This window comes from Medicago sativa, chromosome 3 (assembly GCF_051527215.1).
Source record: "Medicago sativa cultivar Bolivia chromosome 3, Bolivia_mono, whole genome shotgun sequence".
In the NCBI taxonomy this organism is placed as follows: domain Eukaryota; kingdom Viridiplantae; phylum Streptophyta; class Magnoliopsida; order Fabales; family Fabaceae; genus Medicago; species Medicago sativa.
Window position 1 is genome coordinate 51,490,072 of NC_140751.1, and position 24,372 is coordinate 51,514,443.

Consider the following 24,372-nt stretch of genomic DNA (forward strand, 5'->3'; position numbering starts at 1 on the left):
AATTGGAACTTTTTGCAAAGAGGTGCTTAATGAACCTTAGCATTGTTTCAAGTGTGTATGATCATAACATGTGGCAAAAGGGTGCTTAATGAACCATAACATTGATTCAAGTCAACGGGGTGATTTCTCTCATGTGAAGGGTCATATAATGCACTATAAATGCTTGGCATTTGGGCATTAGTTTGACAGACACATAACAGGAATTTTGTTGCATTAATAACATAATTTTACCTCATTCTCTTACTCTAAATCATCCATCAGTTCTCTAATGCATGAGTGAATTGCTGGAACCATAAATCTGTAAAATATTGTTAGGAGATACGCTTGGTGTGGTTGTGCAATACACGTCAAGGAACTCATAGTATCATGAAGGGGATTCGCCAGTCATTCCTATTGCATCCAATATACAGTTATTGGTGGGGGCGAATCGAACCTAAATGTTAGTGTGGTAACCCCATACGCTTTGAGTTTTACATGCATAACCATTAAACTTTTCAGGTTTCAAGTGCAGTACCCGCTTCCCAACAATCATGATATACAACAATCTTTGGAATTTATGTGCACACTTCATCATATTCATCTTCATCATCTTCTTGGTCAAGTTATTGCAGCAGACCCCCAACACAAGTTCCAACAATCTTTAGGTTCGATTTATGATTTACTTGTGATTAATGGCTACAATTTTTGGGAGAGATGAAAGCTTATATTTTCACTCATAACTATAGTGAACAGTAAACTAATTCCTTTTATGAATATATGTTATGGAAATTTATGGATAAATATTTCATATGTGATGTGTTTGTGTTAAATTTACATGTGGTTGTAGATAATATATGCATGATAAATTTTGATATGTATGAAAGTTATCGTTTGAAATCCATTTGATGTTAATTTGAACATGAGATAATATGCATATAAGTGATGACGTATTATGAAATATTTGGTGTTCTAAATGCATGTGTATTTAATTACTTGAACTTGTTGTTTTCTGATTGATTATGAGTACGTAATGTGATCGCTTACATGATATATAATTGTTACTGCAATTTCTGTTTGTATGTTGGCCTTTAAATTATCTTGGAAGTTTCATACTTTGACTCATAGATTGAAAGAGTAAACAAAATTGGAAGAATAATAAAGATAAAAGTTAAAATACTTGTCTATCTTAGAATTAACATATGGTGCTAGACTCATATATGCATGAATTAGAAACTCTTTAAATATGCATGAAGTTAAGATACCTATTATCTTGAATTTGAATTTGATAATTTTTGGGCTTAAAAATTGTTCAAATACAATGATTGTTGTTTTATTCATTTAAAATTAGTGTATGTGCTTCGGTCATAAATATAAATTGGTTGCTTTAATGATATTATTTGCTTTGTGTAAGAAATATTTATCATTAATAATATTGTGTTGATATTATATGTGCATCTTAATATGAAAAGTAACTGTTAATTTCTTGTTTATCATGACATTAAAATAATTTGGTTATGTTTTGAATTGTTGTAAGTTGATATATGTTCATGGAAGAAAGTCATAGAGAATATTAATGATTTTGGTTCATTATATATTTTTCTATGTGATTGTTTATTGAAATTTAGCATTGAACATATTTAAACATAAACTTGAATTTAACACAATGAATTTATGATATATGTATTAGTTATATGATAACTAAAATCAAAATGTTTGTGTTATATTTAATGTTATGTGGAATATATGACTTGCATGTTTAATCTCATCTTATGAAATTTGGTTATGACATTCTTTTATGATCAAGTTTTATTTTGCTATGTATGTTTAATGCATTCAATGTATGATATATAAAAGAAAAGTTGAAGTTCAAATTGAAATGCATGTTAAATATTGTTATAGCAAAGGTGTAATGACATAAAAGTTTGTGTATTATTACAATATACTCAAATGACAAAAGTGTCATGGTTTGATGATAGTTGGTGAATGCTATCAAGAGTATATAAGTTGATCTATAGACATAGCTATGAGAATACAAAATCTATGTGAATAATTGAATATTCAAAGTTTATAAAAGTTAAAAGAAAATCTTGCAATTATTTGACGAAATGATTGACAAGGAATGATGTCTTTGGAAAAGATGTTGAATACATTGAAGACATTATTAGGGATGTGGTACTAACCCAAATCTAATTGATCACCAATAGTGGGAGCTCAACCCACACTTGAGTAGAATCAAGTTTTGGGTTCAATGGTGAAAGTATATTATTAGAGTGATTGAAGTACTTGACAATAGATACATCCCAAGGGGTAAAAGTACTTGGATCATAAGAAGAAAAAGGGTGGGATGAGGTTTTCCTCTTAATGGACATATAGCATATATTTGTTGGAATGCATATTTATGGGGCATTCCCGATATAGTGTACCTATGTGAGAATGAAGTTTGGCCGCTTCACGGAGTTCAAGGGTTTGACTCTTAAATTCTCATGAAAAGGGATATATGACACAAGGCCTTTTAATGTGTCATTTTACAAGTCTCTTTATCAATGGTACCGATATTCTATGTGTAAGTTATGCACACTTGTTCTAATGGATAGTTGGTTCAAAGCTTGCCTACCATACTATTTGGGAATGAGCGATGTAACGCTCTCCTTGTTATTTAATTATTTTTCTTGAGATAGAGTCGAATTATATGATTTATTTAATTATGTGATATGTTGATATTTTATTGAGTGACTTTATTTTATTAATTATTAGAGTATATTTAGTGGGAGAATATATTTAGTGGAAGAATATATTTAGTGGAAGTATATATTTAGTGAAGAAATATAATTATTTAGAATAATGAGGCTTTGGGGAAGAATTGGAATTAAGAGAAAATAAATAGGTTAAGGTTTATATAAAGAGGAGAGTCAGAGTTAGAAAATAAGGATTACGTGCAAACTGTTTTTGGGAGAAAGAGGAGAAACCTAGAGAAAGAGGAGAAACCTAGAGAAGAGAAGAACCAGAGAAGATAAGTCTGTAGAATCCTTGCAATCAATCAATCTAAGGTAAGGGTGAGACTATCATTCAATAATCTTGAGTCTATGATTCTGGAAAGTTCATTTAACATGTTGTAGGTTTAGTTTTTGAGAATTGGAGAATTAGGGTTAAGAGTGATAATTGATGATTTATGTTATGTTGTTGTTGATTTGTGGTTGTCGATGATTGTTGTTGTTGATGTCATATTATGAATTGGGTATGAATTATGTTGAGTTGTTGTTGTTGATTGTGATGATTTTGAATGAATGTGAAGTTTGAATGATATAAGTTGTTTTTCCTGATTTTTCTTATCTTTGTCCCGAATTTTGAAATAGAAACTGGTATTGATCGGTACAGAATTAGTCTTAGGTGTAAACACGAAAGTTGTAGGTATGGATGTTAGTTTTCTAATGTCGTTGGTCTAACGTCAAAATGATTTATAGAACTTGAGTTATGGTCAAATTACTGCATGTAGGTCACAGTGAATTTTTATGGACTTTCTGCACAACTTTTCCGAATTTGAAATGAAAACTGGTATTGATCGGTACATAATTGGTCTTAGGTGTAAACACAAAAGTTGTAGGTATGGATATTAGTTTTCTAATGTCGTTGGTCTGATGTCAAAATGATTTATAGAACTTGAGTTATGGGCAAATTACTGCATGTAGGTCACAGTGAATTTTTATGGACTTTCTGCACAACTTTTTCGAATTTGAAACGAAAACTGGTATTGATCGGTACAGAATTGGCCTTGGGTGTAAACATGAAAGTTTTGGATAATTTTGTTAGCTTTCCAGTGACTTTGGTTTGACGTGAAAATGACTTTTAGTTTTTGAGTTATGATGAAAATACTCTGACGAGGTCTTAGCGAAATTGTACGGTGACAACATTCTATGTTTGTTTTTGCGTCTTTTTCACACGTCTCTGTTTTAAATTGGTCTTTGGTATAAACATGAAAGTTGTTGATAATTGTGATATCTTTCTAGTATCCTTAGTTTGACATGGAAATATGTTATGTATAATTCAATGTGTTTTTACAAAATCGCATGATGAATTGTTGATGTTTGAATATAATATTAACGATGATCTGCGAAGTTGTTATAAGATGATTTAATGTTGTTACTGATGATATATATATAATCGTATATGCATTATGTGAATTATAAGTGATGTTTTGAGACGATGATTACATTTTGATATTGTTATATCTTGAGATTATTGATGTGCTGCCATGTTGTTGTTTACTATTGATTAAAGCTGCATGTGTCGGTCTAAGATGTGAGATGTTGATCCAAATTATTGGATTCATATAAGACGTTCATGTTGTCTAAGTTGTAAGATGTTGAGTCCATGCATACTCATTTAAAGACGAGGGCTCATGCCCTAGGAGCTTTTGCTCAATAGCGACGAGGGCTCATGCCCTAGGATTATATTTATGCTCAAAAGCGACGAGGGCTTATGCCCTGGAATGGTACCACATGCATGAGTAAAATGATAGAGTTGCATAGTCGAGTTAAGTTGCATTGTCGAGTCAAGTTGTTAAGTTGATTTATGAAGTTGATATTGATGTTGATAATGAAGTTGATTATGATGATGATAATGATGCTACATGACCATTGTTATGATATGTTGATGATGTATATGTTGTTAAATATAATTGTTGAATTATATGCTTAACATTATTGTTTGTGAATCTCACCCCTTCTGCTTGGAAATGTTGCTCTTCGTATGAGTAACTCGCAGGTGATCGAGAATAAGTAGTTGTTGATTGCTGTCGTGAGTGGCTATCTCTCACTGTGTCTTTAGGTGCTCTGATACATAACGAGATGGGAACTTTTGTGGCTATTTTCTATTCCTTACGTACTGCTTATGATTTTACATGACTATGATTTAGTTTTTGGATTATTACGAGATGTTTTGATGAGGCCTTCGTGCCAAGACTAATTATGTTGTTGAATTAAAATCCGCTGCGAAGTTTTTGAATATTTATGTTGACTAATTTATGAAGGATGAATTGTTATTTATTCCATTTATGATTTTTAAGAAGTGTGACATTCCGTTTATGTTGAATGACTCTGATTTATATGTGAAATTTTTATGTTGGGAAAACGGGGTGTTACAAGCGAAAACTAATTTACTAAGTAATGGTTTAAATCACGAGATACCATTATCTGAAGGCATGGAATTTCCGGATTTATGAGATTTAGTATTTTGAAAATGGTGGGGGATTGTTGGTGATTAAGTTAGCGACTTTCGAATTTGCAATTTAATTTTAAGCAACAATTTAATTTTAGTTTTAGAAAGGTTCCTAGTTTTTCGAAGAATTTAATTTATGTTCAAAGTTAGCGACTTTGTGTTTATCATTTAATTTCAAGGATTCTGATTTTACTCTAACTAATAAATATGGAATTGTTGGTTATGGCGAACGACGTGATAGTCTTTATTATATTAATTTACAAAATTATATTGTTTATAATTCAATGCATGTTAATTCTAGTTTGAAATGATATGTTATGAATAAAAAAAATCTTCAGTGTTACGGTACCAAAGATTGGAACACATCTCAATCGATAGAATTAATATATTAGTACATGAATGTAAGCTTAGTGGGGGGTTACAGAGGACGTGCTCGTACGGTTCAAAGAAGGGTATGATCAACTTGTTATTGGGAACTTTCAGTCCTCTATATTCGAAATATGCCTTTCTAGGAGCATTACGATTTTCAGCTCAAATGGTCTCTTATGAAGTCTCTATTGGTCATATTCTTACTGTGCGCCTTGTGAACATGTTTGGATCCGCGAAGGTAATCGCTCGAATGTTCCCCTAACCCAAGGGAACGGAGCAGAGGGAACCGCAACATGGGGGGTGTTTGGGTCTCGTCGCAAGGCTCGTTTTATGTTTTTGGTTTAAGGGCGGGCGGATTTATCTGATCAAGGGTCGGGGCACAAGGGTCCTGGTACTATCCAGGTGCAAAGAACCCCGGAGGTGACTGCAATGAGCAGAAATCTCACTCATTGGCATAAACAATGAGCAAACACTAGAACGTGAGAAACAAGGGATCACCTAACGAATGGACGAGCTTCATCCTTTCAGAGAAGTGGCGATCTGAATATTATCTGAACAGCGAGAATAACTGGCTAAGCCATGCCAAAAGGGTCATTCTCCAAATGGGACAGAGTTAAGCCTTTAGAATTTTTAGAAGGTTGGGTAACAGATCGATCATAAGCGTACTCTGGGATATAAACCAGGGTAATTAATGTCGAGCATACTACGATGTCACCCGTTTTCATCTCGTGGAAGTCCCCAGCGGAGGAAAGGGTTGTAGGTGTAGGAGATGGTGCATTCTTCTTCTTATCTAGATAGGGGAAAATCATTCTTATTGGGTCATGCGTGGAAGTTGATATATAAAAATAAAGGCGGGCTGCTTCAACGGGACATATTATCTTAATAGGTGGCAAAGCTAGATAGGAAATGGGCCGAGCTGACTGATTAATTTTTAGCCTTAAAAAAGGGGCTCTCATGTGAAGCTAACATGGCTAGCTACAAACAAGTATAGCCAACTCAAGATGAGACGTAACAGACGGTCAGAGGCAGCAGCGGGACTATCATAGGAAAGCCCGCCCCCGCTAGCTAACAGGAAGAGATTCTCGGATAGCAAAAGTCTCTATGTGAATCTCTTCCCGACAGGCCAAATCGGGCCACCACTTGGGATGGGAATGGCTCAGCCCATATGCATCATTTGATGAAAGCACTCCAGTCGCTTCCTCGAAGTGGCCCACATGCAGGGAAACATGCACATGTGGTTCTGGCGGGGGACCCCCATATAATGTACTAATATGTGTAGATCCCCATAATTTAAGTGAGATTGTCATGGCGCAAAAGCATATATGGTCAGGTATTCCCTTGTTCCTTGTATTGGTTATGTTCTTCATTTCTCGTCTAGCAGAAACTAATCGAGCTCCGTTTGATCTCCCAGAAGCGGAAGTTGAATCAGTTGCAAGCTATAATGTTGAATATTCGCGGGATGCAATCCTTGATAGTCCACTGTTGGCGAAAGCCAATGTCCCGGGGTTCAGGGTACTCATTCTCACTGAAACAAGGGGTGGGTCTTTACACACTTAAAAATCTAAGATTTTAGGTAAACCAAAAAAACGTGAGCGCCCCTACGCGAGCCTTATTGAAAACTCAAGTTCATTTTTTTATTTTATATGTATACTATTAATGCGCTCAATCATGCAAAGAAAGCTGCAAGCGATAAAAGCCTTTTCTATGTTATTAGTAAAGAGCTTTTATTTCTTGTTTAGTAAAGTCACACTTTTCATTTTGATAGGAGTAGGTGCTTGTTGGGGCACTCTTCATTCTTCATTCAAAACTAATGAATGTCGGGTCGGGGGTTTATGTCTTGTTATCAAAAAGGGAGTTAGGTAAAGCAAACTATTTCCATGGATGAGCACGGGGCTTAGTCAAGCAGAACCGGGTTGCACAGAAAGAGGAAAGGGGGAGAAACGCTAGTTTGAATTGAATTAGAGGAGATGCCATACGGCAGGAGGCTATAATTAATTAAGCCGGAATGGAGCCTTGTTTATTAGGCTAGATCGATGTGATGTATATTTCTTGGCTCTAATCCTTGGGGCACCATATTGCATATCCTCTTTATAAAGAAGGTTGAATTAACACATTGAAAATGGCTTTGTGTAATTTGGCAAATCTATTTGTTACAGGGATTAACAATTTCTATTTTTTTTAGGTTCTTTATTCTTTCCTGGATTGTTACTATTTTTTAATTTAGGTTGTTTTTGAACTTATGTTTTTTTTATTGTTTTTCCCAGAGACGTGCAAGAAGTGATCTTGCTCTATATGTGAGCTATGACCAGAGGGACTATTGGTTGAGTATATGACCTTACTATATTTGTAATTTTTTCGGCATTATTATGCTTTATATATGCAATCTTTGATGCATTCAGAGGTAATGTTAAGTGCCCCTAATAATTGACATGTTATGTTTGGAGTTTTTTTTTTTGACGGCATGAAGTGGTTTATTACTAGGAAAATTATAGGTGGACGTATATTCATTTGTACCTCATATCACTGTTGATGTGGCAATTGTTGTTAATGGTTAAGGATTCCACTAATAGAAACTTTGTTTTGAAAATACAAGTCTTTACTTTTTTCTTAGCAATGATTACACCATTTTTCGATGCAAACTTACTTATTTTAACACTTTAACCAATGCCCCAAGGGCAATGGTTAGCATTTCCCAATAAAAAATTATAGTAATTCCATAGAAACATGAGGTGATTCTGGAATTGAATATTAAGCTTTCGAATGGAATACGTTGTTGTATAATTCTGGAGTGGAGTATTAAGCTTTGTGAAAAAGTAAATGACGTTGTTGTATATGTTATATCCATTGCTCTTTATTTTACTAATAATACATAAAAAATTATTAAATTAATATTAATTTATTAAATTTATAACACTTAAATATAATTAATAAATTTTACTATGAATTAAGAATGTCATTTGATGTCATTTTATATTTATAAGTTAGTTGTACCGCTAATTTTACCAAACACTTCAACTAACTTATCAGAAATAAGTCATCAACCATCAGCTATCCGCTATAAGCTATTAGTCATCAGTTATCAGCTATAAGCTATCAGCTAACCTATGAAGCCCGGATACGGATACAGGTGGGGGTACGATACAGGTACGCGAATACGTGAATTTTTAAAAAAATTTAGAATACAATACGGTACTAAAACTTATATATATGTAAAATACTTGAAGAAAATAAACATTGATTAAAAGAATTCAACACAAATTTTATCTAATGTTGATTAACTGAATCACCTCTCTCTCGTTACCTTCATCCATAAGAAGTATATTTTTAAGTGGTTTATCGAGAAACAATTCTAGTGATGCATATCTAAAATTGAATCATATGCATCTCTACTGAATGTTTACAATATTGTCTCACTTTTTTATCCTTCATCTTTTTCTAGGATAAGTATCTCTGAAGTATCTTATAAGTATCCATGTGTATCTGCGGAGTATCGTATAAGTATTCGTTAAAATATTTTTTTTAAATTTAAATAATTAATTCTGATACTTCGTGGGTGCGTATTCACGAGTATCCGTGGAGTATCGTTAGGGATGGAAATGGGCTAGGCCGGGCCGGGCTTTGTAAGGCCTAAGCCTGGCCTGCTTCAAAAATTATAGGCCTGAGTCTGGCCCATTACCCGTCATAGGCTTATTTTTAAGGCCTGACCTGGCCTTTTTAAAGGCCTGATGAAGCCTGAAAGCCTATTTAAAAGCCTATTTTACACTAAAGTCTAGCAACATCTATAAGCCTACTACTAAATAGGCCAAAACATATGAAGGCCTAAAACACACGAATATGTCTGCTACTAAATAACGAAATCTTAAGAATGTCTAATCACACAACTATATGTGGTACTAAATAACCAAATCATATGAAGGGTTGAGTTTATGAAAAAATCTTCAACAATATGAATAATGAAAGATATATTATATATAAAAAGCTTAATAGGCCGGCCTGACAGGCTTAATAGGCTTTTTTCTAAGCCTTAGCCTGGCCTATTTAAGTAAATAGGCTTTATGTAAAGCTTGAGCCTGACCTTTTTAATAAACGAGCTGGGTCGAGCTAGGCTTTAAATAGGCTAGGCCGTAGGCCCCTGTCGGGCGGCCTGGCCCGTTCCCACCCCTAAGTATCGTATAAGTTCTCATTTTTTATTTTAAAAAAATGTAAACCATTAATTAACTCAAATGTATTTTGTTCATGGTCCACCGATTGATTGAACCCTCACTCTAGAATCCACCTAAACCTAATTCATTAAATGCACAAAATTAACTTTAATTTTGCAAAACTAATTTCAAAATCAGTATACTAATTTTAAAACTGACATGAGTTTATCAGTGTTTACCAATTTCAAAACTAAATAAGTTTTTCAATTACTTTGCAACATTCAATGTAAAATTTCAAAACAGAAAAACCCTAAATTACAACCCTCAAACCCACAAATTGAAGGAAAAAATTGAGATAGATCTTACCTTCAACAAAGATAGAGAATCAACAATAGAGGCAGTCCGACAATATTGAGTGAAACAACAAGTGGGAGTAGACAACAAGTGAGACAAGTGGGAGTAGACAACAAGTGAGAGTGGAAACAATGGGAAGTTGGTTCTCTTCTCAATTCTTTCTTGAGTGGAAACAACGAGTATCCAAGTAATGTTAACACAGGAGTCAAATGTGGTAAGTATTACATTGAAACTTGTGTTGTCAACTTTTCAAAAGCATAAAAAGTGTTACTTTCATTTTTAAACTTCCTTTTTTTAATTTCCTTAACCAGTGCCCCAGGGATACTGGTTAACATGGCCCTTATTTTAAACTTAATTGTGCCATATGAGAGTGGTACAATGGCGGTCGCCACCTAAGGGTGTTAGTGTACCATTGCTCTTATTACCAAGGGCAAGGACTGGATTGAATCAAAGGTGAATGAGTGGCTGCACAAGTCTTAACTATTATTATCACAAGACCTTTTTTCAACGTTTCAGATTTTTTTGGCAACGAAATAAAGAAATTAAGCCCGACTTCAGAGTTAAGGAGAAATTGTTGAGACGATATTATAACATGTTTTAAATTGCAAAATCAGTAGTGAGATTCTTCAACCATGATAACACTGATGAAAGTTGAAGTTCATACTTGACATACTTTATTGATATCATTTGGTTATACTTTCACAAGCACCTCATAATCAGATGTGTGTGATAAAAGTCATTTTTACATGGTTTACATGGTTTTATCTTTCAGGCTGTACAATTACTAGACTCAATTAGAAAGACACAGCAACACAGAACTTGAGCAAAATAGTGACAAGCTTAGAGTTTATAATATTTCTATGACAGATGTAATAGGAAACCTACATGTTCAAATTGTGACAATCCAACTATTATCAGTGAGATTTCACTAGAGGAACAATATCTTCAAATTGAAAATGCCAGGTAGACAAACTTTGTGCACTTTATGTCATGCACTAATTTGATGAAGGCAAAAGAACAACATGTTAATCTTATCATAAGTTAGTTGTCCTTTCATCTTCTCTTAGCTAATTGGTTAGGTGTGCTGCAGGATGTTGACAACATTATGCAGTGTTCTGATGGCTAACTGCTATTATCAAACATATGAAGAAAAAAATGTCATAATATGAATTAATTCATACTGTCAAGGTATGAATATGTTAAGGTTTGGGTCTTGAAGACAAATTTGTACATGCTGCAATGGCATTGAGATGCTAAGGACAAGATTACAATAGAATGCAAAGAATCTCAAACAGGAACAAACACTTACTCTCCTATGGAGAAAGATGATCATGAAAATTTTACAGATATAATTTTATCCTTTGAAGTTATTATGAAAGATAAAAAAATCCGAAGACAGATATTCCGTGTTGGAAGCCCCATATTATCCTGAAAAGATATGGAAAATCCGATTTACAGAGAAAAAAAAAATACTCTCCGTCTCTCTTAAGATTTAATCTGGATCGCATCTCATTCACAGGGCATTGTAAAATTCATCAAGAACAAAAACCAGTCAAATTAGCCTTAACAAAACATAAATTTGATTCAATGATAATGCTTTTGGATTTTAAAAGACAAACAACCAAACTAAACTTATGAGCAAAATGTTGAAAAGTCACATATATCAAATGCCTAAAATATGTCGAGTTCAGAAAGGATTTCTCCTTTCACACATCTAATTGAATCATCATTCTTGTATCTAATTCAAAAAGCTAATAACCATTAAGAAACTTCTAAACATTGCAAATCAAATAATCTTTTTAATCAATACAAATTAACAGTAACAATTAACAGTACTTAATAAATACATAAAATTAACAAGTCAGACAGTTTGCCTCAAGAGATTGAGTTCAGAAAAGATTGCTCCTTTCACACATCTAATTGAATCATCATCCTTGTATTTAAATACCAAAAACAATGGAATTTCACAAATTAAAAAATTAAAAATCCAGTAATATTTTCTACAATCACAGGTTAACAGCACTAAAACAACAATAAGCAAGTCAGACAGTTTGCCTCAAAAAATTGAGTTCAGCAAGGATTTCTCCTTTCATACATCTAATTGAATCATCACACTTGCATATTGTCCTGTAAAAAAATTAACATTACAATTGAAAAAAAGTTAAGATAAATGTTACCACTTGCTTGCTGAGACATTAATAAAACACCATTGAAACTGAAACTGAATCAGCTAAATCTTTAGGTCAAAACTTACAAGAAGTCAATAACCAAAGATATTAACATTGATAAAAATAACAGATCCAATGATAAAAGGGTCTATGCCTCAAATATAAATAAAAACAAGTGGTGGAAAAGAATTCATAGAAGGAAAACCCTAATATGAAACCTTATAGTAATTTAATTTAGCACAGCAATGACTCAAAACGCTTTCATTTTATTTGAAAGGCGATCTTAAGGGCTGTGCATAAACATCAAATCAATGATAAAACAGATTAAAAAAACACAAATTAACAATTAATTAGTGTATCCCTCTGAATAAATTTCTCTTCAAGGAAATTCAGTCCACTACTTTTATGATTATAAATCATCATTGGGACAATCATGTATGAAAAAAAAATTCATACGAGAACAGAACTCATAACATTGAATTGAAAGCTATGAAAAATCAATAACAAGATCGAAGAAAGAAAAATTGAACTTTCAACATATAATTAACATCATTGGATAAAATAAAGAAAAACCATATGAAAACTTTTCACAGGGAATAAACAAAATCGAACAAGTTGAAACCCTAATAAACACATTTGATATCAGAAGCGGCGCAAGAGAACGACCCATTTTGGTTGTATTTATAGGAAAAAATATGGAGGTTGATTTCCAAATTTGCCCTGATACTTTTCAAAATGACAAATTTGTCCCTACAGAAAAATTTGGTTTGACTCGTGTGTTAGTTAGACTCAGTGATTCAGCGAGTGTCGGTGGAAAACATCAAAATCAAAAACAGCCCATAAGCGCAAAATCAGAGTTATTCGAGAAAGTGCGGTTTTTTGGGTGTTTTTTGAGTTTTGAAAATGGAAGGAATGAAGCAGAAGATGATAGTGGAATTGATTGTGTTGTTGATGGTGGTGTTTGTTTTGAGTGTAAGTGGTTGGACTGGTGAAATTCGTGGAAGAGTTGTTTGTGATGTTTGTGGTGATTCTTCTCTTGGTCCTGAAGACCATGTTCTTGAAGGTATCTTTGTCTCTCTCTAATTGGAATTTTTGTGAATTTTATGTCATTTTGATTGAGTTTGTGAAATGGGTTATTTTGGGTGATGAAAGTTGTTTTTTAAGTGTTGATATATAGCCTTATAATTCTCCACCAAAATGAATACTGACACATAAACACCTGTAATAATTTGAGTAAATTAAAGTTATTGAATGTAACCAATTGAGTTTGTGTTGGATATCAGACACGTCTTCAATTCAATTTGAAGTGTCATTGTTACGTTTTGAAATATCGATTTCATTTACGAATAAGTGGGGTTTTTGAAGTGTTGGCTGGGAATTGAGTTATGTTACGATGTCACTGGTGTTGTATGACCAATGGAGGAAGTTTGTCAGTTTAACAATTTGTTTTCATTATTATCTCTCTTATAATCACCTCACTTTATTAGATTGCTATCACAGTGTCTTAAAATAAGTTACCAAAGTAAATTTTCAACAGAAACTTTACTGTACAATGTTTGTTACTCCATAAAGATTTTGGTTCAGTAAGTTCCTTGCTATACACATAAGTGTTTAAGTCAATTCAAGTGTTATTCACATAAGCAGATTCTTGTTAGAAGGGATATAAATGATGTCCCCTAATGTTCTTGCAATCAACTTTATGGGGAAATATTAATAGGCTCTTGTTAACGAGTGCTCCCGGGGCACTCTTTAAGCATCTCAAATATAGTAATTATTCTTTTGAAAAGTCAACTATTACAATTTCCAATACATTTAACACACAACTTTTCATTAAAAACTTACCATTTAAAGTGCTTAAAGACTGCCCCGGGTATGAACCCTAGCGTCCTTTACAAATCCAGCAATTCGGCAGAGGCAGAGCAGAGAGTTTAACCCGATAGAAGAATAATAATTTGCAGGGGGTAGAGTACAGAATCTAGAAGGACAAATACCCTGCACTTAAACAACGAATTTGGATACCTTGCAATTACAGGTTCCCACATTCACGTAGCTAGATACATCGGTAGCCGTTGGATGTAGATTTCAAGTAGAGTTTTGATTTTTTGAAAAACTTAAAACACAGTTTGAAATCTGCACTGTCCGATCTCGATCCAACTCCCACCGATGATGTAGCTGAGTGAGTGATATGGGAAATCTGTGTGCAGGGAATCCAAATTCGCAAACAATGCCTACCTCATCATTCTGTTCCCTCTCTTATACACTATTTACACAAAATCCTTCTACTTGGGGTTAGTTGTTTTCACCCTTTGAAATATTCTCTTTTCCTTCCTTTGCTGATCTCTAACACTATTCTCTTCTACCAATCACATTCCCTCCATTTCAGCTGTCTTGTCATTGTGTGGGACCCTCTCAGTAATTGGTTTCCACATGGTCGTTCAGGTGCCTAATAGTAGTGAAGACAAAACTTATTGGAATGACCTGTTTGCTAGAGAGTATGTTAATCAAGAAAAGTGTCTGTGAGTTGTTTTTGAATTCATAAACTCATTCTCCCAAAAGGTTTGATGTGCATAAACCTTTTAAAACCTTGGTTCAGTGTTGTTAAGTAACCGGTAGCACCACTATACTGCTGTTACATATCAGGATTTTGGAGCAACCATGATGAAAGCCGGTACGATATTGCGATTCTGCTATCACTGCAATGGCAGTGCATTTTGCATATCGGTGATATCCGTTATTGCTTAAATAGCGGAAGTTTCTTTCTTTCTTTTTATGTTTTTTTCCCTTTGTATAACCTTAAAAATATCATGTGAGCTGAACTGTTTTCAAAATCATCAAAATAAAATAATATTGAGTCGGTGATGAGATGGGGTCTTATATAATATAATCCCTAAACCCCACGAGCTAGGTAACCTCTCAGCACTAAACAAACTTTGCCTCTCCATATTATCTCTTCATTTCATAATTAATTTCCTTCAAGACATTGATTCTGAGGATTTCATTTAAGAAGTTGAAGGATATGTCTCACTATCGCTAAATGAGGATAATGATTGTTAGGAAATAGGAAAATAATTAGATCTTTTTATCTTTTGACAGTAGATAAAACTACCGGTTATTAGTTGTGCTGAACTATTTGGATTTTGAGTCTTAAGTCACTTTTAATTTTTGTTTCTGGTTTTTCAGTAGCAATGTATACAACTATGCATCATGCTTTATTAGTTGTTTGAGCTATTGAGATTTTGAGTTTTATGTCGGTCACTTTTTTATTTCTGTTGATGCTTTTTTTTATATACAATTACTTATATCAACCACTTTGTGGTTTCCGCTATTTGCCCGCTACGCTATCCGCTATTTTCCGCGATCCGTTATTAATCACACTGTCTTGGTTATATGTTAATGTTTATTTCACAAGTGGCTGATTATTTTCATTTTAAAAATTAGTAAATCTGGCAAACAGTTTCTTGATTTATAGCGAGACATGTTTTGTTTTTTAACCTAAAAATGACTCATTTGTATGCCTTTGATGCAATGTCTCAATGCTGTATTCCCTGTTCTTTTAGCAGCATTTAGTATTGATTGTCTCTATCAGAAATGAGACTCTTGTCTTATTGTATTTGGCTTCTAAGTCAACCACATTTGTGTATTTAACCATTTTGGTGATGAGTCATAGTTCCATTACAATATCTCATTCTTTGAGTAAGGATTCAGTTTGAATTTAAACAATGATACAACAAAGGACAGGTGAATGTGGTCAAATAGTCATCCTCTAGAATTGGTTTAAGTCATATGAAGCATTGACATAGACACAGGCACAACATTGAAACGTAGATACCAATAATAATTTAAGGTAATAGAAGTGATTTAATGTAACCACATGTGTTGTGTTGGTGTCCGACTCTAACACGTGTCAAACACCGAACACACCTTTAATCCAAAGTGTTGATGCTACATATAACCCTTTTGCAATTATAGAAGGGAAGAGGCAGCGGGGGAACCTGGTACTGTATAGCTGTTGCTGTAGTGGGATCCTATGAAGGGTTGGATCAGTTACAGATCTATTGTAGGCAGTCTTACTAACATTCGCAAGAGATTGAGTTCGTGACTTGAACCCGTAATATTTTGTAACACTGCAGCCCTAACTGTTGTGCTGTTATGAAGGAAAAGAGGAAGGAAAAAAACCATTTCAAACTTTTTGGTTTAAACTAGAATTTAGTTTCCCCAGATTTATTTTAACATGAATATAATATATTGTTAGATTATTATTTTTTCCTATTAAAACAATGCAGTGGTTTTGAATGTTTTGATGTAGGTGCTGAAGTTGCTGTTCTTTGCATAACCAAGTCCGGCGAAGTTCTAAATTATCAGGCATTTACAGATGCTAAGGGGATATACACAGTAGCTGAGACAATGCCTGAGAGTGATCGTTGGGATGCATGTCTTGCTCGACCAATCAGTAGTTTCCATGAGCACTGCACTCGTCTTGGTGGTGGTAGTTCGGGGATTAAATTCAGTTACAATCATCCATCGGGGTATTCACATGCTGTCAGAACCTTTGTTTACCAACCTGTCAATGTTCCAACATACTGCATCTGATATATACTATACTGACTTTTGTTGTTTGGAATCTGTTAGTGTTTGTGCTTGATTGAACTGCAATCAAAACAGTATATGCATGTGTCTGCAATGTATTTATTATATATAGAAAACCTAGTAAAATTAGATCATGAAAGTTATTTTATCAGATTGCATATGGCGATTTCATTTTGTGATAGAAAATCATTGTAAATGGTATTGCCATCTTAGATAGGTTAATCATGACTATATGAACACATGCAAATGAATGGAAAATATTAGTTTTTCTTCTATTCTTGACCACCTATGAATAGTCATGATTAACACAATTCACACACCTATTGTTTCCTGCATAAACATTTAAATTTATATTTTTATAGTATAATTTTACTATTTAAATATAACAACTTTTGCCTCTAGTTAATGATCCATATCTTAAAATACCCTTCAATTGAAACAAATTTTATTTTTCATTGATCTTTTATTCTAATGGAACAAGTTCTTATGAAGGGTCCACGTTAGTATACCAAATATAGAAATTATGTATTGGAAATTTTGTTAGTTTATTTCTCACAATTTTGAAAATTAATTTTTCTCAATAAATAATTTACTATACGTGGAAACGTTATTTTGTGCCCTAAGGACACATGTCCCTTTTTAGGTATAATGTTTCTTCGAAATTAAGAATGGCCTTAAGAACATAGTTTCTTCAATAATTTATGTCCCTTCAAAATAAAGAGTATGTTTATGATTATAGTCCCTTTTTAAGAATAATAATGTCTCTTTGGAATCAAAAATGATCTTAATATTGTTTATCAGTGTTACTTGCAGGATCAAATTAGAAATTCTAGGACATGATGTGCAATGTTTTTTCAAAAAATGTTTGAATGTTCATTTGTTCTTATGAATAAACATAAAGAAGATGAAGATCAATGTCTAATTGGACAAAATTAAACAAGCTTTTAAGATTTAAAAGTAAAACTTAAACTTTAAAGATAAAAACTAAGAATTAAAAGACAATGATTAATCATAACATTTGGTCTTTTGAACATGGACAGATGCTCCTCAACACAACCATTATTCATACCATAATAACGCACTGGTTTATGATTAGCCATATCCTATGAGTCGAAGTCTTCTTCAGTGTCTTCTATTTCAGACACTACATCATACTCGCGCGGGTAAGATTGAGACAACATTACGCATTACGTCGAAATATGGCTCTCAGTCCAGAAAATCAGAATCCATGTCTTCGTCTTCGACCTTTTTGGTTTCCTTTAATAAATAGAGGACTCTATTTAGTTCACAAATAACACCAAATAGTTCTATTGATTTATCGATAACTCTTTCTCTCTTCTTCTTCTTCTTTCTGCTCGATGCGATTCTGAGTCGATTCTCCCATTTCTTTTATGTCCCATCGGAATTAAGAGTGTTCTTAAGATCATAGTCTCTTCGAGATATAATGTTCCTTTGGATCTTAAGGTCATAGTATTATGATTTTTTATGTACTTGTAACTTACAACATTTGTGTGTGATAAATGTGACATATATAGAAGTTTTTTTTTTTTTTTGAACAGGCTACAATGTAAAGATTATAATTGTGATGAATACAATATACTAACTCATTTGTTCTCTTTTTACCCCTTTCTCTCTATTCCTCTATATTTTACGACATCTTAATTAATTTCATAACAACTTATTACTCCTTCTTTATCCAGTATCTTGCCGAACTGTTAATTATATTTGCTGCATCTCCTGTTAATAATGCCTTGACTGCTAAGTAATATTATTACTCTTTTTTTTTTTATGGAAATTGTTACACTCTTTTTGATTTTTCAAAATATTATTTCAAAAACATGTTTAAACAAAAATAATGGTTTTATACTTTTATTACACCCTTCTCTGTTCTGTTCGTTGACCCTTTAAATTCGTCAAAATTACAAACTAACCACTTTTGTTCTTCTCCTTCCTCTTCCAATGGAGAACCATAACAACAACGACACCGGTTCGGGTCAATCTCAGCGACCCGATTCATTTGGCCGGTTCGGCCGGTTTGGAGGCAAGTATGTCCCTGAAACTCTCATCCATGCTCTCACTGAGTTAGAAGCTGCATTCCATTCTCTAGCTTCCGATCAAGATTTTCAGGTTCTCTTCTTTTTCATTCCTAAAATGACTTATTAATAGCTTATGCTTAAGAAAAAAATCAAATGGACTATTATCATGTTTGGATAAACAACTTATTTAAGTGTCTTTATAGCATAAGTGATTATCATGTTTATGTATAAACAATTTTTATAAGACGGGTCTGTTTGGGAGAAACAACTTATTTGCAGTTTACATCACAACTGCTTTTCATGATAAGCGCTTATGTATCAGCTTGCACAAGCTATTTTTACTGCAAAAGATAAAATAATGTTTAATTGTTTTTGTATATGCTATAAGTTGTTTTTACAAGTTATCTTTGAGAACTAATGAAAATAAGTTGAAAAAAGCTTATGAAAAATCTCATTAGCTGTTTTCTTAAGTTCTCCCAAACAGTTTGAGCCTGTTTGGATTGGCTTATTTGAGCTTATCTAGTGACATGAGATTAGTGAGACTGCTAGAACTTTATGAAAATGACATTGTTTAAAAGTTGTTTTTAGCTTATTTGCATAAGCTCTACAAGATAGCTTAGGAAAACAGCTTATAGCTTTTACGAAAACAATTGAACTTTATTTTATATTGCTTTAGAAATAGCTTATTCATAAGTGTTTATCATGATAAAGACTTATGCTTGAAATTGCAAATTAAGTTGTGTTTATCCAAGCAAGGCTTATGGATATGTCATAAGTTGTTTTCATAAGCTCTTACAAACAGTCTCATTCTCACAAGTTTTTATGTCAGGAGATAAGTTCAAATTAGGCAATCCAAACGGACTCTATGTGGTAGGGACTAGGGAGTGTTCTATTGTGTTTAAAAGAAAATTTTACATCCAGGTCAAAACTATATCGACTCTAGTTCACATAAGGGGAAACAATTTTTTGGTTTCCCACACTCTTAATTGTATATTCTCATTTAAAGAAAATCTCACCGGCACGGCCTGACAATGACTTTGGCTCTTGAAAGAAAATAATGAAAATCAAACAAATAAGCGTGTCTCAAAACTCAACTCATATTTGTTTCCCCTTATTTTTTCCGAACTGCCTCTAATTAAACAACTGTCTTAGTAGGATGATGTATGATGACAAGGAGAACCATGAGTTTCGACTTCTTTGGCAACAACGTATGTAGTTTTTGGAATTTCAAATAATTTTCACATACACGTACAAGTCCTTTGTAGACCACTTATCAACATGTAGAACTTGCCTTTGTTTAGTTACCTTTGAATCTCGTAACCCATTCTGGTATTTCATTTTGTGGATAAACTCAATGGGTATCTTCATGGACTAAAAAAGTTTATGATTTTTACAGAAAGAGCTGGCTGGGGTTCTGAAGGACTATGTAGGTAGGGAGAGCCCTCTTTACTTTGCTGAGAGGCTGACAGAGCACTACAAGCGTGGTAACGGCGAAGGGCCACACGTGTATCTTAAGAGAGAGGATCTCAACCACACCGGTGCTCACAAGATTAATAACGCTGTTGCTCAGGCTTTGCTTGCCAAAAAGTTGGGGAAGAAGAGGGTTATTGCTGAGACCGGTGCTGGCCAGCATGGAGTTGCCACCGCCACCGTGTGCGCTCGGTTTGGCTTGGAATGCGTTGTTTATATGGGTGCACTAGATATGGAAAGACAGGCCCTTAATGTGTTCAGAATGCGCCTTCTTGGTGCTGAGGTATGTGATCTTCTGAGTGCCTTGACCTGATGGCTATCTGCATAAGCTCTACAAGATTGCTTAGGAAAACAGCTTATAGCTTTTACGAAAAAAATTGAACTTTATTTTATATTGCTTTATAAATAGCTTATTCATAAGTGTTTATCATGATAAAGACTTATGCTTGAAATTCCAAATTTAGTTGTGTTTATCCAAGCAAAGCTTATGGATATGTCATAAAGTTGTTTTTATAGTGCTAGAAATTCTCCTGATGCTTGATACTTATTGTTCACGTGAATTATTTTCCAATTGACTGATCACTGATCTTAGTTGCCATCTGAGGTAAACATTTGGCAACTTAACTTAGTATTGTAGACCAACTTTGATGTATTGAAATTAAAAATTGGCACGGGAAAAGGTTTCTGATTGTAAATGCAGGGTTTATCCAATGCTAGATGTGTACTTGAAAATATTTGTTTAGAGATTTTAATATAAACTTTGTTTTTGGTAGATCCTAATGACATTATTTGACTTATGTAGCTGAAATTAAACAGTGGGATAGGACTTGGATGTCTGTCTTACAAGTGTGTTAATGTATTTATTCATTGAGCTTGATAATTACATAATTTTGTGATGTAGGTGAGAGCTGTACATGCAGGAACTGCTACGCTGAAAGACGCTACATCGGAAGCTATAAGGGACTGGGTGACTAATGTGGAGACAACACATTACATTTTGGGTTCGGTTTGTGGGCCACATCCATATCCTATGATGGTAAGAGAGTTTCATGCAGTGATAGGGAAAGAAACAAGAAAGCAAGCATTGGAAAAATGGGGAGGGAAGCCAGATATTCTAGTAGCATGTGTTGGCGGTGGTTCAAATGCCATTGGTCTTTTCCATGAATTTATTGATGACAATGATGTTAGGTTGATTGGAGTGGAAGCTTCTGGATTAGGCCTTGAAAGTGGCAAGCATGCCGCTACGTTAACAAAAGGAGAAGTCGGTGTTTTGCATGGAGCAATGAGCTATCTTTTGCAGGATGATGATGGGCAAATAATTGAACCTCATTCTATCAGTGCAGGGTAATTCATCTTGTTGATATTTGGTTACCATTTTCATGTTGTCTATCCATATTTTGATATTACATTTTCATTTCTTGTTTTCATTGTATAGGTTGGACTATCCAGGGGTTGGACCAGAGCATAGTTTCTTGAAAGATGCAGGGCGTGCTGAATACTACAGTGTTACGGACGAAGAAGCACTCGAAGGTAGGCTACCCTATATAATTGCTTTGTCAAATGTACAATCATATGTTTAGCAGATAACTAGTCAAAATTTTAGTTGTACAATGACAAGAACACCAACAACCAAACCTTATCTCATCGGGTGGTTTGGTACAATATTGTCAAGATCAAGATTTTTCTTAGCAAGATCATAACACTTAAGATCCTATGCAATTAAGTATGTAAGATCGGTAGTGATAGTAAGATCGTAAAACATAAGATCATAACCAAGATCATAAGATCCTAAGAATTTGAAAATAATACTAATAATGTCTATATAGTGCATACATTCACAAGTCTTAATCAAAAATCACATTCAAAACATAACAACCAAGTCCACAAAATAAACTACTCAAAGCTTAAGCATAACAGTACACAACCAAGTCCATAAAAGATTAAAAGTAAATACTTAAAGCCTAAACCGAGTCACTAATGTGCCAATCAACCATATCATCCTCCATACGATTAGCAGAGACAGAGATGGTTGAGGATGATCTGTGGGAGAGAGAGTGAGTGAGATGCAGAGAAGGTCGAGAGAGGGAAAGGATTGATGCCTTTGTGTTTTGGGTTTTCTATATTTTTATCCAACTGGGTTGTGCACACTTCATTCTTTTTATCCCAGAAACAAGCAAGATCGCAAGAATCGTGCAATTTAACGATCTTGGAAGAAAATTATGTGATCTCACTACAACTTTGCTCATAATACAATTTTGTTCTCGATTTAGATCGCAGGGAATGAGTAAGATTGTGAAATTGCATGTTCTTTTGCTTTAATGATCTCGGACACCTTTTATCGCCGCGAAACTAGGCCACAGTTTCTTAGGGCCTTTTTGTAGACTTATTTGAGCTTATCTACTGAAATAAGCACTTGTGAGACAGTTTGAGAATCTATGGAAACAACTTATGACACATCCATAAGCTGTTTTCAGCTTTTTTTCATTAGCTCTCCAGGATAATTTTTGAAAACAGCCCATTGCTTATATAAAAGAAGTTTGGATTTATTTTATCTTTTGTTATAGAAATAACTTATACATAAGCACTTATATAACTAGTGTTTATGCTATACACGTTTAATTGAGTTGTTTATCCAAACTAGGCCTAGATATATGTCGGGGCCAATTTTGTTTTATATTAGCTGTGTGCAAGGCTTGTGTAACTCTGTACTGTTGAAAATTCTTTATTAATTTGGAAAGAAAACAAGGTTTCCTAACTGATTGTTTAGGCTCCATCCATTTATCATCACATACATAAATTAACTAAATGTTATTTCATTTTCCATGGTCAAAAGTTGAAGTTGCTTTTCATATGATGTATCTTGTTTTTATATCTGCAGCTTTTAAAAGAGTATCCCAGTTGGAAGGCATAATTCCAGCTTTGGAAACATCACATGCTCTTGCTTATTTAGAGAAACTCTGCCCTACCCTTCCAAATGGAACTAAGGTTGTGGTTAACTGCAGTGGCAGAGGGGATAAGGATGTTCAAACTGCTATGAAATACTTGAAAATTTGAAAGTACATGATTCAGTCTCCAACGTAGTTGAACAGTTCAGCTCTTGATTGACCTATTTTCTTTTCTTGTTGAGATTGATGTGAAGTTGACTGAGTTTGAGGAGGATCACTTGTGAAAGAATTCTTCTGGGAAGAGTTTAGTTTTTGGAAGCCAATATATGCCTAGGAATTTTCTAAATGTTGTTACAATTATTACAAGGCATCAAAGGATACTGTCATTGTTTGATTTGAAAAATAAAATAGCATGGATTCATGTAAAATTATGTATCATATATAAACAAGAGATATTCGTTTTGACAGAATGAAGCATTGTCTACCTATCTTTGCCTCATTAGATTTTGTTTTGTTAAACCTTTATTTGCAGGTAATGTGTTAGTACATACTTACGCACTCTTCCCTTCACTTCTACTTCAAATGGGCAGGTATTATTAAATTAATGAAAAGAGCAATCAAATGGGTTTTGATCATTCAAATATTTGGCATGTTTCTGATGATTTATATAATATAATATGTAAAAACATGAAAAAGGAGTGTGGGATCATTTAATTTTTCCCTTGTTCTTGTTCTGCTTCACGATTTAATTTTTCCCTTGTTCTTGTTCTGCTTCACGGAATAGAAGATCTATAAGGGATAGAAATTAGGTGCAGGTTATGATGGGAAAACTTCATAATTTTCCCATGATGGGAAAATCTGAATTGACTGGTTATAGCAAGTAATACCAGTTTTTCCTTTATTACAATTTTCACCCCCACAAAACTAAATATGATTGTACTGCCCAATTACTGTCTTTATTATTTTTTCTACACAAATGAATATTATTAACGAAAAAATCTTATCTTTGTACCAAATCGTGAGACTGTAACCCAACAAATGAAGATCCTTGAGTTTCTTAACAAAAAAAAAAAAAGACTTTGATTTCACCCATCTTTTAATAAATCATTCAATTGTCTGTAACTCAAAAAAACCCATCTTCTACTTTTCACTCATCCTCAACAAACAA

General features: G+C 33.7%; 2 protein-coding genes, 1 long non-coding RNA gene and 4 other non-coding genes across 7 annotated transcripts; 3 read left to right on the forward strand and 4 right to left on the reverse strand.

Annotated features, from left to right (window-relative positions):
- Positions 1 to 2,881: 2,881 nt before the first annotated feature.
- LOC146938123 (uncharacterized) lies at positions 2,882 to 5,038 on the forward strand. The gene is made up of 2 exons (XR_015031129.1): positions 2,882 to 3,026; positions 4,741 to 5,038. It is a non-coding gene; the product is annotated as an uncharacterized LOC146938123 (long non-coding RNA).
- A 6,668-nt stretch (positions 5,039 to 11,706) lies between these two features.
- On the reverse strand, positions 11,707 to 11,797 carry LOC146938124 (small nucleolar RNA Z266). Its single transcript, XR_015033847.1, has one exon. It is a non-coding gene; the product is annotated as a small nucleolar RNA Z266 (small nucleolar RNA).
- A 112-nt stretch (positions 11,798 to 11,909) lies between these two features.
- On the reverse strand, positions 11,910 to 11,999 carry LOC146938125 (small nucleolar RNA Z266). The gene has a single exon (XR_015033846.1). It is a non-coding gene; the product is annotated as a small nucleolar RNA Z266 (small nucleolar RNA).
- A 91-nt stretch (positions 12,000 to 12,090) lies between these two features.
- On the reverse strand, positions 12,091 to 12,182 carry LOC146938126 (small nucleolar RNA Z266). The gene has a single exon (XR_015033844.1). It is a non-coding gene; the product is annotated as a small nucleolar RNA Z266 (small nucleolar RNA).
- A 400-nt stretch (positions 12,183 to 12,582) lies between these two features.
- Positions 12,583 to 12,656, reverse strand: LOC146938127 (small nucleolar RNA R21). The gene has a single exon (XR_015033857.1). It is a non-coding gene; the product is annotated as a small nucleolar RNA R21 (small nucleolar RNA).
- Positions 12,657 to 13,082: 426 nt separating this feature from the next.
- LOC146938128 (Pollen Ole e 1 allergen and extensin family protein) lies at positions 13,083 to 17,088 on the forward strand. The gene is made up of 2 exons (XM_085752137.1): positions 13,083 to 13,289; positions 16,533 to 17,088. Exons 1-2 carry the CDS (start codon positions 13,130 to 13,132, stop codon positions 16,814 to 16,816), a joined length of 444 nt encoding a protein of 147 aa, XP_085608263.1. The 5' UTR covers positions 13,083 to 13,129; the 3' UTR covers positions 16,817 to 17,088.
- A 1,657-nt stretch (positions 17,089 to 18,745) lies between these two features.
- TSB1 (tryptophan synthase beta-subunit 1) lies at positions 18,746 to 23,674 on the forward strand. The gene is made up of 5 exons (XM_085752138.1): positions 18,746 to 18,940; positions 20,246 to 20,602; positions 21,221 to 21,663; positions 21,755 to 21,849; positions 23,198 to 23,674. The coding sequence occupies exons 1-5, from the start codon at positions 18,773 to 18,775 to the stop codon at positions 23,371 to 23,373; spliced, it is 1,239 nt and encodes a 412-aa protein (XP_085608264.1). The 5' UTR covers positions 18,746 to 18,772; the 3' UTR covers positions 23,374 to 23,674.
- Positions 23,675 to 24,372: the final 698 nt, after the last annotated feature.